We start from the raw sequence: 14,061 nt of genomic DNA, 5'->3' as shown, positions 1-14,061 counted from the left end.
AGGCAGGTAGCAGCAGTAAACAGGATCAGCTTTTGTTAAATTCTCATTTTTCACACGTTCTTATTAAACACCTCTCTGCTTTGTGAAAAGCATCATTCAATATTGTGACACCCAATATACGTTTCTTCACGTCAATCACCCCCGTCTCGTCTTCTGGGAGGGTTACGGGAACAAGTTACAACACTTATGACTGTAGAAGGCTGACACTTTAGTTTTAGTTTATTTTTTTAGGTTCTGAACTCACGTAAATTCACGAAATCTGTGTATACTAATGTCGTGCTGCACGACCGGTCACCGACATATGAGCCATTGCTGACCAATGCAAATCAGAGATATTTTACAGTAACAAATGTTCGTCTTGGTTCTGTGATTGGCACTGGTGGGATATAACTTTGCATGGCAGATTTAATGCCATTCGTGTCCTGTGTAAAGCTGGGTGACCGCCGTTGTTAGCTCCATCATTGCTGCCATGCATAGTGGAGTCCGGCTTCTATCTCACAATTGGTCTGCAGGTATCGTTGCCGCCGGCTATAATTACTTGTCCCACCATTCTTTGGCTAGACAGAAGAAAGTATGGCCAGATCACGTCTGCATATGCTAAAGGACTGGCTAGTGGTCATTTTTACAGGTGTAGAGTGCCAAGAAACGTTCTCCTCTGTTAATGGGTATTACCGGCAGGGCTGTGAAGTCAGAGTCGTGGAGTCAGAGTCGGTATAAAATGGACCGACTCCGACTCCTAAAATATTTAATAAATTGGGTACAGTAGTTCAATGCAGTTTGTGGGATATATTTTTTCCTAAGAATTTGGGAAAGTTATGAAATGTCCTATTCCTGATCTAAGGGTCTAGACTTTTAGCTGAGATTAATCGATGTACAGTAAATTTATCACTTAAACATGAGCCATGTATGAGGGAGTCTGAGTTGGAGTCTGTGTAATGGAAATTGAGGAGTCAAAGGTTTGGCTTACCGACTCCACAGCCCTGATTACAGGCATAGCAAGAGATTACCTATCCACTGGAGATGTGGATGCTATTGGTTTAGGTTCCACTGTTAGGACCTCAGTAATCTCCAGAACAGGAGCACTTGCATCCCCTGTTCTGCCCTGGATGTAGACAGAGGAGGCGCTGAATGGTGTGGCAGGTTGTGCATGCAATTGACTATATTCTCATTTTCAGCACTGTATACTTTGAATGAATTTGCAAGGCACATGTACAACCTGTCGCTCCATACCGCTCCTCCTAGCCACAATCCTACTTGCCAGGGAAAAAACAAGGGGCACGAGTCCCATTTTTTGTGATCGGTGAGGATCCTAGCAGTGACCAGTCGATAGCTGCTAACTTGTTTAGACCGGAATACTCATTTAAGGGATCACCCCCTCCTATGCCATCTATATGGGCATGTAGGTCATAGGAAGCTGAATAAAATCATACCTTAATATCTGCAGTCTGATGTCATACTCCAGAGAAATACTTGTTTGTATAAATGAGCTGTTAAGATCTATGGGCCAGAGATAGATCTCCCTGAGAGTCTGGCTCCAGAGATTACTGTAAACAAGGGAGAGTTACCAGTGTGGTGTGTAATGGCCACTCTCTGCTCTCCTGATCTCACTGCAGAGCTGTGTGTGATTATACCTGACACATCTGCAGGTTCCTCTGAGCTTCAGGTTCCATATCACAGGCTGTGGGAGCTGCCGTACAGCAGAGCTGTGGGAGCTGCAGTACAGCAGAGCTGTGGAAGCTGCAGGTCTTATATTATGCAATAGATGTCAGTTCTACTGTTCTGTATGTGTTAGATGTCTCAAACTGGTAATGCCCATTTTATTAAAAATTATCTTTGGAGGCAGATTCTCAGGGAGATCAGACTATAGCCCATAGCTCTAAACAGCTCATTTACATATTAAGAAAAACATGAATTTCTCTTGAATAAGACATTGGATCGCAGATATCAAGGTATCAGTTTATTCAGCTTCCTATGACCTACATGCACATGCAGAAGGTTTAGGAGGATTGATCCTATTGACAGATTCCCTTTAAGAGAAAACCTTACTGAATTTCTATAGATCATTCAAAACAGTGAGCAGAATACAGGAGATGCTGTACGCTGCGTACTGTGCTGCAGCATTCATGTCACAAGCAATGTGCAAATTGTAGCCCACTGCAGGAACAAGCAGCGAAGAGATTAATCTTACATCAATTATAGGAATCTGCTGAGGAATATTCGGTGATAGTGGGATACACGGGACTAACGTAATTTTCAGTTTTCACCCACTACCTTCTTGGATTGTTATTAGCAGTGGCATGCATTGGCTGAAGCCGATTCCACCCCTCTTTAGTGTCAGGGCAACAAGTGTAATGACTGGCACAGGCTAGAGGCATCGGTGTAATGGCTGGACAGAAATACGACCCTGGCTGGCGCATTCAGGACCAATGAATATTAGACTCTCCCATTCTGCAGAGCGCTCCTGCTTTCTCCATGAAAAAGCTGCCAACTGACAAGTCTGCCAGCTGCTTATCTCAGTAAGAACAATGCGATTGGCAGTAAGAAATCGACCATGTGCAGTCAACAGATCTTCCGCCTCTACCATCAGTCGGCCGGTGCCCCCATACACATTGGACCACTAGCCGAACCTGTAAATATCGGTGGTTTCAGCCGACATTAGTCTGTTTATAGGGGTGCTAACTTGTCTGTACATATGAAATTGGTATTGGTGAGATATCCTGCCAACAATAACCTGACCATCTCCTGTCAGGGATCTTTGTGATCCAGCAGGTTGTATTCATTCATGTGTACCCTCCCTGATAGGGGGGTTTACAGCTTTTTTTACCTCTCCAGCTCAGGGAAGGTTATAAGAGATTGGAGGCAGAAGACCGGAATAAAGCAGGATATACAGAACAGAATGAGTATTTTGGCCGCTTTATTGTCTCGTTGCACCTTTTACCACCAGTTCTCACTGTTTTGTGATGACACCTGACCCTCTGGTAGCAGAGATTGGGATCGGACTTGGACGCACTTGCTGGGTGTGAGGTGATGTCCGTGATCTAGAATTTCCTATGGAATGTCTTTGGATAGTAACTTGCTGTGTCTGTTGCTGTGTTTCTGCACTGGAAATGGGATTGCAAAATACATCTTCACAACCAGCAGGAAATACCAAGAGATATTTGATCCCTGACGTCTCTTGCACGATCTCTGCTTTGCTGTCCGTCCCAAAATTAAAATTTAGCGTGACATTTTGACAATGAACTCGTCTAACTTGTGTCGCAAATATCTGGAGGCTGAAAAAGGGTTTAGTTGGCACAAATGTCATAGAGTAATATGTGTGCAAGCACTATGACTGAATCTGCAAGAATGAATGTCAGAATTTGTATGAATCCACTGGGTACAATAGTAAATTCAGGGCTAATCTGTATATAATAGGTCTGTGAACATTTTCTACTGCTAGCCGAGCTGAAATATTCTGTGCTACTGATTCAGTTTATGGAAGCTTCCCGGTTGTATGAAATGAGACGCAAATGATCCCTATGGATCAAGGGAAGCTATAATCAGGAAATAACCTATTGTTTCAATCAGGTTTTTGGGTTACTTGTATTTTTTTTTTTTTATTTCACAATTTTTATCAAAAAATAAATCACTAATCTTGCGATTTTCACACTTGCCACTGGGGCTTTTCTAGACTTGCACTTCCTGTTCTTTCAGGAAGTGTTTTCAGCAGGGTACTTACCATCAGAGACAAGATTACAATGACAAGTATCAACACACAGGATCCATCAATCACAATAGGTGATGTAAAAACTGACCTTGCTCTCCCTCCCTTCACAATGAAAATTGCTTATGCTCATTAGATGCTTCAATGCAAAGGATAGAGTCAGAGTCTGTTCATTGCTGCTAATGTACATGTGTTGTTTCCTGAAACAATAAAAGTTAGAGTCTAAAAAAAAGCCTCAGTGGCCAATGTGAAAATTGCAAGATTGCCATTCTATATATTTATATTGTAATTATTCATATAAATGTATATCCTGGAAATAGTAGGAACATAGAGATATTTACAGTCATGGCCGAAAGTGTTGTCACCCTTGAAATTGTTCCAGAATATGAAGTATTTCTCCCAGAAAATTATTGCAATTACACATGTATTGTTATACACGTTTATTTCCTTTGTGTGTATTGGAACAACACAAAAAAAGCAGAGGAAAAAAAGGCAAATTGGACATAATTTCACACACAATCCAAAATATGCGGCTGACAAAATTTTTGGCACCCTCAACTTAATATTTGGTTGTACACCCCTTGGAATAAATAACTACAACCCATCACTTCCTATAACCATCAACAAACTTCTACACCTCTCAACTGGAATTTTGGACCTCTCTTCTTTTGCAAACTGCTCCAGATCTCTCATATGTGAAGGGTGCCTTCTCTCAACAGCAATTTTAAGACCTGAAAATCCGGACTCATTGCTGGACACTTCAGAACTCTCCAGCGCTTTATTTCCTTCAATCTCTGGGTGCTTCTTGAAGTATGTTTGGGGTCATTGTCCTGCTGGAAGACCCATCATCTAGGATGCAAACCCAGCTTTCTGACACTAGGCACCACATTGCGACCAAAAATCATTTGGTAATTTTCAGATTTCATTATGCTTTGCACACAGTCAAGGCACCCCAAAACATCTTTGAACCTTCACCATATTTGACTGTAGGTACTGTCTTCTTTTATTTGCAGGCCTCATTCCATTTTTGGTAAACAGTAGAATTATGTGCTTTAACAAAAAGCTCTCTCTTGGTCTCATCTGTAACCAAGACTCTTTCTCAGAAGGATTTTAGCTTACTCATCTACATTTTGGCAAACTGCAGTGTAGCTTTTTTATGTCTCTTTCAAAAGTGGGGTCCTCCTCATTCAAATTATAGTTTGTACTGACACTGATGCACTCTGAGCCTTCAGGACAGCTTGAATTTCTTTGGAACTTTATTGGGGCTGCTTATCTACTATCCGGACTATCCTTCGTTGCAACCATTCATCAATTATTCTTTGCTGTCCACGTCCAGGTATATTAGCTACAGTACCATGGGTTGTAAACTTCTTGATTATGTTGCGCACCGTAGACAAAGGATTATCAAGATCTCTGGAGATGGACTTGTAACCTTGAAAGTGCTGATATTTTTCAACAATTTTGGTTAAGTCCTCAGACAGTTCTCTTCACCTCTCTCTGTTCTCCATGCTTATTGTGGCACACACAGACACACAATGCAAAGATTGAGTCAACTTCGCCCGTTTTTATCTAGTTTCAGGTGTGATTTTCATATTGCCCACACCTTGCCACAGGGGAGTTTGAACGAGCATCACATGTTTGAAACAAAGTTGTTTACCTACATTTTTGGAAAGGTGCCAACAATTTTGCCTTTTTTTTCCTGTTTTTTTTTTTTTTTTTTGGTGTTCCAATACGCACAAAGGAAATAAACATGTAATTGCAATATTTTTTTGGGGAGAAATACTTCATTTTCTAGAACAATTTCAAGGGTGCTATGACTGTATATGTATGCGTTGTCCTTACAGCGGGTTTTTGAAGGCTTACAAACAGGTTTCCTAAAGGCAGAGGAGAATCACAGGGCAGCTGCCTTTCACAGCTCTCCTCCATAAACTTGCACACTTTGACCGATCATGTTTATTTCCACTGGGTCAGAGGAATAATCCTATGCCAGATATTTGTGCAGCAGCTTACATCCTATCGCAGCAGTGGATTCGGTATGTAGGGCTCACAAGCATAAAGTCCCTTTCCTTTGACATCTGCCCACTGAAGATGGTCGGCTGCCCATACCCATTGTCCTTTTCATTTTCACTCTAAAGATATATATTCCAAAATGAAGCTACGATGCACGGCTCGATCTGTAAACTTGGTAGCACTGGTGCTGTCGGATCCCATTGACTTCTATTATCAACCTGTTGGGCTCCCTCTGGCAGACTGTGCCCTCGGTGTGTAGCACTATGGTGTTTTAATTTTAATTTTATTATTCATGTTCAATAAAGATATATTGTTGTTTTTAAAAACTCTGGTCATCTGGGCTTTGTCTTTTTTAGGCCCCTTTATGCTGTGTGGAGGATTATGTGGGGCCCATTATACTGTATACCGGTTGACCCATGACTTTATCCAAGTTTTTCATTTTGGCCCTCTGTGTGTTTAAATTTGACATCCCTGTGTTGAAAGAAGTAAGATGGGGCAAAATGACGTGAACACTCCTATGTCAGGCAGTTGGACCTGAGCACACACATGCCTGTAGTTCTAAAACAAGATTTTAAATAATATGCAAATTAGATACTCCATGCACCATGGGCGGTATGGGCCAGATTCCCTGTCAATCTGACCACTTAGCTCTTCCCTCTGCTTCATTAATTGAAAGCATTGGCTTCATTTGGACCAGGGATGTCTCCACTGAAATCCCACCCATGCCCAAATTACCCCACGATTGTTGCATGCACAGAACATTGAGATGGTGACCTCCAGGAGAATAGCAGTTCTGCTCATTCAATGACTGGATAAATATGAGCGATTGAGACAAGTACTACATAGAGATGTGACAGACTATTTGGCACAGCAGTATCTGTTTTTGTGTTTTGGGCTATTGAAGGGGTTGACCAACGCTCTTCTCTTCCACACTGGTGGTGAGCGGTGCCGATGATGTTACGACTTCACCTGAATAGATGCACGTGCTATTAGAAAGAATTGTGCAGGTGTCCTGTTCATTGGAGCAGTGCTCGTGCAGGTATGTGGGGTTGTAACGTCATCGGCACACCTCCGATGTGGAAGTGAGCGGCGCTGAAATAGCTTTCTAAAGAAGTCAGATGATTCTGGTAAAAATTCAGTTTCCCATTTAAGTGAAGTGGAAATTCCAAAAGTTTGGGTGTGACTTTCCAGGGAAAAAAAAATTAAAATGTTTTTCTGAAGGTGGGGGGATACTGACTTGCTTATAGTTCTGGAACAGTACAAATACACAGTAGATGCCCAATGGACTATGGGTAAAGACTGTGTACCTTACCGCCAGGAAAAGCATAATTTTTATTTATGTTTGTATTGTCTCTTTAACCATTGCTTTTGATTCACAATTATGAACCATTAATAATAAGGACTAGAGGTCACATCACTGGTCTAGATGAGAAGCTCATCATTTCTTGTCTGGCTGTAGCATCCTTCAGACTGCTGGTAAAGGGCTTGCAAGGCTTCTTGTAATTTCAGGAAAACGTAAGGAAGACAGTCATTTTAAAATGGAAATATAATTTGACCAAGTTTAAATGCCAAAGTCTAGACACGTAATTTCTCAGACTGTTCTCTTCTTGCGGAATCTCATGGATCAAAACCTTCGAGCTCCTTGTTCTCCTGTGCTCTCTCCTGTAATTCTAGAACCAAGTGCAATTTACATGATTTTCCCCGAATTTCTAAGTTTTTCCAGTAATTGCAACATCATATGTCTATTAGAGTCACCTATACTGTATAGGACTAATTCTAAATAAGCTTGGCTTCTACCTGATGGATAGAGAAGAGGTTGACTTCTTCTCTGATGAGATTTTTTGCATTCAGGCTCCACTTCTAAAGCCCAAGTCATACCTGACTGTACAGTAGTAGTGTGAATAAAGCTACTTCATTGGGTTCATGTGACTTGTTACACACAGATCATTTTCTCTTAAAGCAACACTAAACCTAGAAATGAAAGATTAAACTAAAGGAGAAATATATATATATATATAATGTCCTCGCTGACTATTTTCAGTACAAGACTAAACCAATCAATCTTGTAGTAATTCTGCAGACAAAAAAAGAAGTTAATCTGCTGAAGAATTCTATTTTTGATTGGTGAAGCTCTGCCCCCTTAAGAGGATGGGCTTAGTAACATTTTGTTCTACTGGAGACAGGGCAGAGGGAGAGGCTCCTGCTGGAGTCAGTTGTCTTACAGCCACAGGCAGGACATTAATGAAGAGCAATGGTGACAATGTGAGCTTCACAAAGAGACTAAAGATTGCAATACAAACAAAGAAAATGAGATTAACAGAGTAATTACTAAAACAAAGGGGCAGAATAACTTAGTTTAGTGCTGCTCTCCCTGGAGATGTATGGACTATTGAGCTTGTCCTCAGTCTCTGAGGAGAGTAGCACTTGGCTGAACGCCTCTGCATTTTAACCATCATTGTGGGTTTCGGCACTCGGACTCTCCCTAAGTAAAACTTCAGACTTGTGAAAAGTTTTCTGAATGCTCAGTGGCCCACAGAAATTCAGTATATTTTGGAGGAATGTATATAAGGCTACGACACCCTTGCTTCAAGAGATTACATTTTCCTATCCAGTTCCACTGCTTTCCTCAGAGCTGACTGTGAATATTAGTGGGGGAATCTTTTCATTCGAAAAGGGTGAGATATCTATAATATTAGATCCGTCGTCTCCTTGTATGATTTACGGTTGTTTTTTTCACTTCTGCTTGTGATTTCTGCTTCTATCTCATTTACTATTGTCAGAGATGCCCCCCACTCTATGGGATCTAGAGCTGGTGAAGGAGATTGCGTACATCTTTGAGCATCCTCCGAGGAATGGATTTGAAGAGATGATACAGTGGACAAAAGAAGGAAAACTCTGGAGTTTTCCCATTGACAATGAAGCCGGTAAGCTAAAATCAGGACATGGTTATAATTGCAGCTGTCTATAAAAAAGAACCCCACCTTCTGAATCCGGTACCCCTGCGCTGATGTTTCCTGCTGATTTTTGGTTACTCTCCTGCAACTTTGATGTCACATTGACACGCGAGACTATTGCACCCAAGTACTGGCCTAGGTGATTCTCTACAGCAGTGTTCCCCAACTCCGGTCCTCAAGAACCACCAACAGATCATGTTTTCAGGATTTCCTTAGTATTGCCCAGATGATGGAATTATTGCCTGTCCAGGTGATGCAGTATTAAGAAAATCCTGAAAACATGACCTGTTGGTGGCTCTTGATGCTTTATTCACCCTCCCCTGGGTCCATTGCTGAGTGAGTCTCAGCCGCTGCTCACAGTGTCTGGTATTGCCTGGAGTGTTGATGTCATGTCGACATAACTGCAGCCAATCAGCGAGCTGAGAGTCTCGTGCCATCAACTCGGGCAAAACTACTGAGCTCAGTGATTGGCTGCAGTGATAGCAACGTGACTTCAGCGCTGCTGACAATAACTGACACTGGGAACAGCGGCCGAGTCAGCGCTGGACCAGGGTAGGATGAGTAAGGCACAGTTTATTTAAAAATAAAAATAAAAAAAATGCTGCCTGGAACCAGGGTTTTTTCCAAAACTGGAAAAGCCCTTTAAGGGGTTAAAGCAAAGGTAAAACTACTGCAGATCATGCCACATCAGTAAATAGCATTGACCCAAGCGCACATGTAAAATTGTAAGTATTTATAAATGGAGCGGCCTTGATGATGAATCTCGGCCTTGAGATAGTAGAAATCTGCTTTCTCGCTTGCTTACAATTGATGAAGTGAGTCATAACCTGCGAGGCTGGCTGTCCCCGCATTCCCAGGCTGCTACATACAAGATTGCCCTGCACCCCATTATGCTGCTGTGCGGACGGTTAGTGAAGAAAAGATCAGTGCGGCTACAAATTATAAAGAACCCAACAATCATCAGGAATGTGTGTGGCTGTTTATTACATCCATTCTCTTGGAGCAGCAGGGATCGTTCGGGGTATAAAGCTAGTTCTAGGTCAGTGGTCCACATCCAATTACCAACATGTCAGAAGGCTCATTTGCAGGCTGTGCCAATTGGTTCTCGAGGGCTCGGAGAAAGGCAGAGCCTGGGGAGCCTCTTAGTAGGAGACAGCGCGGCAAACAAGAGAGGATAATATGACGTGAAAGTTCCCGGCAAGTGACAACAATACGATAAATTAAACTAATAAGAATTATTTGTGGAAGGTAAAGCTTTGAAAGCCCATGAATGCTCTTACCTTCTATGGGAAAGGAAAATCTGTTCTCTACTGGAGCCGTCGTCTATTTCGGTGTCTGATTACGACCGTACCAGCCATGTACACACAGAAGTATTGGGAAAGACATCTCTTGCTGCATTTACAACTTACTGCCGGACAAAACTCGTTACTCTTCTGTCGTTCCGTTACTGTAATCCTGGTTCGGGTATACTACTTATTGTATATGTAAACCAACATTTTTTGTGTGTGGGGTGATCCTTTATTTTTGTGCCTTTTTAACCCCTTTATTTGCTTTTTTTTTTTTTTTTTGCCTATTTAGCTTTCTCCTCTCTCTTCTCCAAGAGCCATAACTTTTTTTTTTCCATCAATATAACTAGGACTTGTTTTTTTGCTAGACAATTTGTAATTTTGAGTGATTCTATAAATGTTTAAAATATAATGTAGTGGAAAAAAAAAAAGAAATTGTGGGGGAAAAATGCAATTCTGCCCTTGCTTTTGGGGTATTGTCTTTACGACGTTCATTGTGCAGTAAAGATGACATAGTGACATGATTCTGGTCAGTACTATTACAGCTACTTATATTGAAGATTGTTAAAAAAAAAACAAAAACGTGGTTTGTGTCGCCATATTCTGAAATCCAGAACACTTTAATTTTTCTGTTGGTGCAGCTGTATGATGTTTTGTTTTGTTTTCAGGCTGAGCTAGCAAGTATATACATAAAATTTGGGGTGCATACAATATTTTAACCCCTTTTTATTGCTTTTTTTGGGAGATGTATGGCAAATAAAAAATATCTAATCTGATTTTTTTTTTCGGTGTTTAGCGTACAATTTAAATACTTTTATATTTTTATTGATAGGCCTTTTTCAAACGCAATACAAATTATGATTATTTTATTTCATATTTCAAACTTTTTTTTATTATTAGTATTTTTTTAGTTCCTTTAGCGGACTTGAACCTACGAGACCTGTGATCATTTGATTCTACTATATACTGCAATATTGTAGTATAAACTTATACAGATAAAGTATTTTACACAGCCTGGGCTCATAAGATGACCCACATGGTCCCAGGTTCCATGACAACCCATCGGCGCCTTGCAATCACGTCTGGAACAAAGGGGGTGTGCATTGGAGCCGGTGCATTAGTGCATCAGTGACCATGCAATTTAAATGCTGGTGTCAGTGATTGACAGTGCCATTTAAATAGTTAAATAGTAGGGATGGGAGCAAGTTTTGGACGGTGCTGGTGCAGGCAGATGGCGACTGTCTTCCACAGCTTGACCATGACATGCTGCCTATTTATTTCTGACTGTGTATGTCTAGTCAGTCTGTTCCTCCCAATCATCCCTGATTCAGCAGGACAATCCTACATTTCAAGTGTCATCCTCATAGACTTTCTATAAGCATTCGATTTCTTCCCGGAACTGGACAAGACTAGGAGGCTAGATGGAAGTTTCACTTGCAGAGTGCTGAGATCTTTGCCGCACAGTGTCCCCTCCCTCTGGCCCCTTGTTTCCTTCCTATCACACAGTGATCCTCCTTCTACCTGTTGGCATTCCCGCTGCCTCTTCTGATCAGTAGGCCCAGAGCAAAGTCATCACTGCAGCGTGACACATGACATTGCACCAGGCCTTCTGATCAAGCCCTGGGTATGCTGGAAGGTAAGAGGAGCTTCTCGTCTGGTGGCCACAGACATCCGACGTGGCTGCTGGACAAGGTTTCTGCAGATCTTTTTGCTCAACTCACGTAGCTGTATTTGTATTAATTTTGTTATAGATAGATATTAAAACAATTTTTTATAAAAAGACTTAAAGAAAATTTTTAGCCCTGAATGCTCTTAACTTTAATGTTGTTCTGTTTTATAACTAGAGATGTAAAAAGTCATCATGGATGGCCAACATCCCTGCTTTGTTGCAGGATTTTCTTTAAAAGATAACTTTTCCCAGAATGTTCCAGTAATCCTTAGTCTTGGCAAGTGATCCATCAGAACAGATCAGAGGAGCAGAAGTGTTTGTTGTACTGACCCGAAGAGACCCAAAATCGCTTTTAGTTTTGACTTTGGGTGGAGTTACCTATTAAAGTATTCCACTTACAATATTGTGAATTGTTTGGTGGAACTACAGAGGATAATAAAGGTGCTATTGAGTATGTAACTCATCTCATGATGCTCAGGTGATCCTCCTCCTTCTTCCTTCGTCATGTAAAGATCCTCAAGGCACAAGTCATGATTGGGATTCTGTAAAAGCTGAATCAGAAACCTTATTACTAGTGGAATGTAGAAGCCTCAATAGATGCTAAATAGCTTGATTATAACTTAGAGAAGATACAGCATTTCTATCAGGCTCATGACTCATTACTGCTTTATTTCTGCTTTTATATGTAATGGACGTTCTAAGCACAAATGAGCTGGAAGATCTTGTATTTCACAACAGGTTCTTGTTGGATGTGCAGATTTGCCTTCACTGTTCTCCAGCTATTTGTCGGTTGTGTATTTTGCTTTCTTGCCTTTAAAATGTAGCAAAAAAAAACCAATATATCATTTAACTCCACTTTTTATTTTAAGCATATTTTTAATGTTCATACTGTTTTGTTTATCTATGTGACTATCCTCATCTAAAAAAAATCTAAAATGTCAGTTTTTAAATCCTCCACTAAAGCAGGCCAATGTTCTGCTGCCAAATCCCCAAAAAAGACCCATGTGAGCAAAATACAATTCTAAATCATCAGTACACAGTATAACACAGAACCAATCACCAAAACATATCAATAATATAACCAATATATATATACTGTATATCTTAATAACCCAAAAGAAGTAATTCATAAACAACACAGGCAAAACTTTTTAAAGATTAGAGGTAGTGTTGAGCAAGTATGTTTCATTAACCCTTTCAGCGAGCATGCTCAGGTGCTCGCCAAGTATTTTGGTGTGCTTGGCATTTCTTTTACTGTTGCCGCAGCTGTAAGTGTCACGTCTGTTAGACAACTGTGACACATACAAAGATTGCCTGTTTGACAGCCGTGATACTTGCAGCAGAAATGCCGAGCACGACAAAATACTCGGCAAGCTCCCGAGCATGCTCGCCGAAAGGGTTAATGAGACATATTCGCTCAACACTAATTAGGGGTGATAAATGTACATAACCAAAAATCAGGTCAAAGACAAATACTATACATGATTACATTAGGTGCCAACCCTGAACTTATAACTATTCAAAAAGTACAAATAGTCCAATATATTAATAGTAAATACTGATAACTTTATAGTCAGTCATTAAAAGACTTAATCATGAACAATTCCTTGCCAGAATACTCCAATAAAAAAAAACTATCAAAAATTAATGACTTGAAGAGATGGTATTACCTGAATCCTTGATGCCACGTAGTGTGACCCTTCTCCCTCAAATACCAATTGACACCCATTTCATGCTCGTTTTTTTTGTTGTATACTCATTATAAAAGGACATTTTCAGGGCAGCAAGTACTTTGCCCTGTTTTTAAAATGTCATATTTAGACACTCATGGTGATATTATTTCTCTTGCAGGTCTTGATGAGGAGCAGAAGGTAGAGTTCCATGAGCACATATTCCTTGAAAATTATTTGGAAGACTTCCCAAAGCATGGACCAATCAGACATTTTATGGAGCTGGTAATTTGTGGCCTTTCCAAAAATCCGTACCTTACTGTCCAACAGAAGAAAGATCACATAGACTGGTTCCATGATTACTTTCATAAAAAAGAGGATCTTCTCAGAGAATGTGACGTTTACATCAACTGAAGTGGAGGCGAAGTTACTGCTTTTTAATCTCAAGCTTTTTTTCACTCCTAGTTTTGCAGAACTGTGTATATGTGGACCCCGAGAAACTTTCCATCTAAGTGGCAAATGAAGAACATTGCTTGATTCATTAATAAAATATATGCTAGAATTGGATTGTACGTGTATCTTTACAAGAGTGTTTCCGGATTTTTCAATTTAGTTGGATGTCATACTGTTCTACATGGTAAATACTACATATGTGGTTCAAGCTGGTTATAGATCAAGCATATTTTGTATCGGTGCAGCTTATTGTTCCTTTGATCAGCTTACTCTCACACCCAAGTTATCATAAACTGGAGAGAAGGAATGAAGGGTA

General features: G+C 40.6%; 1 protein-coding gene across 2 annotated transcripts in view; it reads left to right on the top strand.

The window, feature by feature from the left end:
* The window catches only part of MRPS31 (mitochondrial ribosomal protein S31), a 46,702-nt gene extending 32,843 nt beyond the window's left edge, over positions 1–13,859 (top strand). Inside the window, exons 6-7 of one of the 2 annotated variants that reach the window (XM_073662589.1) lie at positions 8,494–8,637; positions 13,474–13,859. In XM_073662589.1, the coding sequence (XP_073518690.1) occupies positions 8,494–8,637; positions 13,474–13,706 (377 nt within the window). In that variant the 3' untranslated portion in view covers positions 13,707–13,859. The remainder of the gene's footprint in view (positions 1–8,493; positions 8,638–13,473) is intronic. The other variant, XM_073662590.1, reaches the window with a different exon arrangement.
* The last annotated feature ends 202 nt before the right edge of the window (positions 13,860–14,061 follow it).

Source organism: Phyllobates terribilis, unplaced genomic scaffold (assembly GCF_046119375.1).
Source record: "Phyllobates terribilis strain yellow unplaced genomic scaffold, ASM4611937v1 Scaffold_2__4_contigs__length_985480577, whole genome shotgun sequence".
Lineage (NCBI taxonomy): Eukaryota > Metazoa > Chordata > Amphibia > Anura > Dendrobatidae > Phyllobates > Phyllobates terribilis.
The sequence above is the reverse complement of the archived record's forward strand: the minus strand, read 5'-3'. Positions and strand labels throughout refer to the sequence as shown.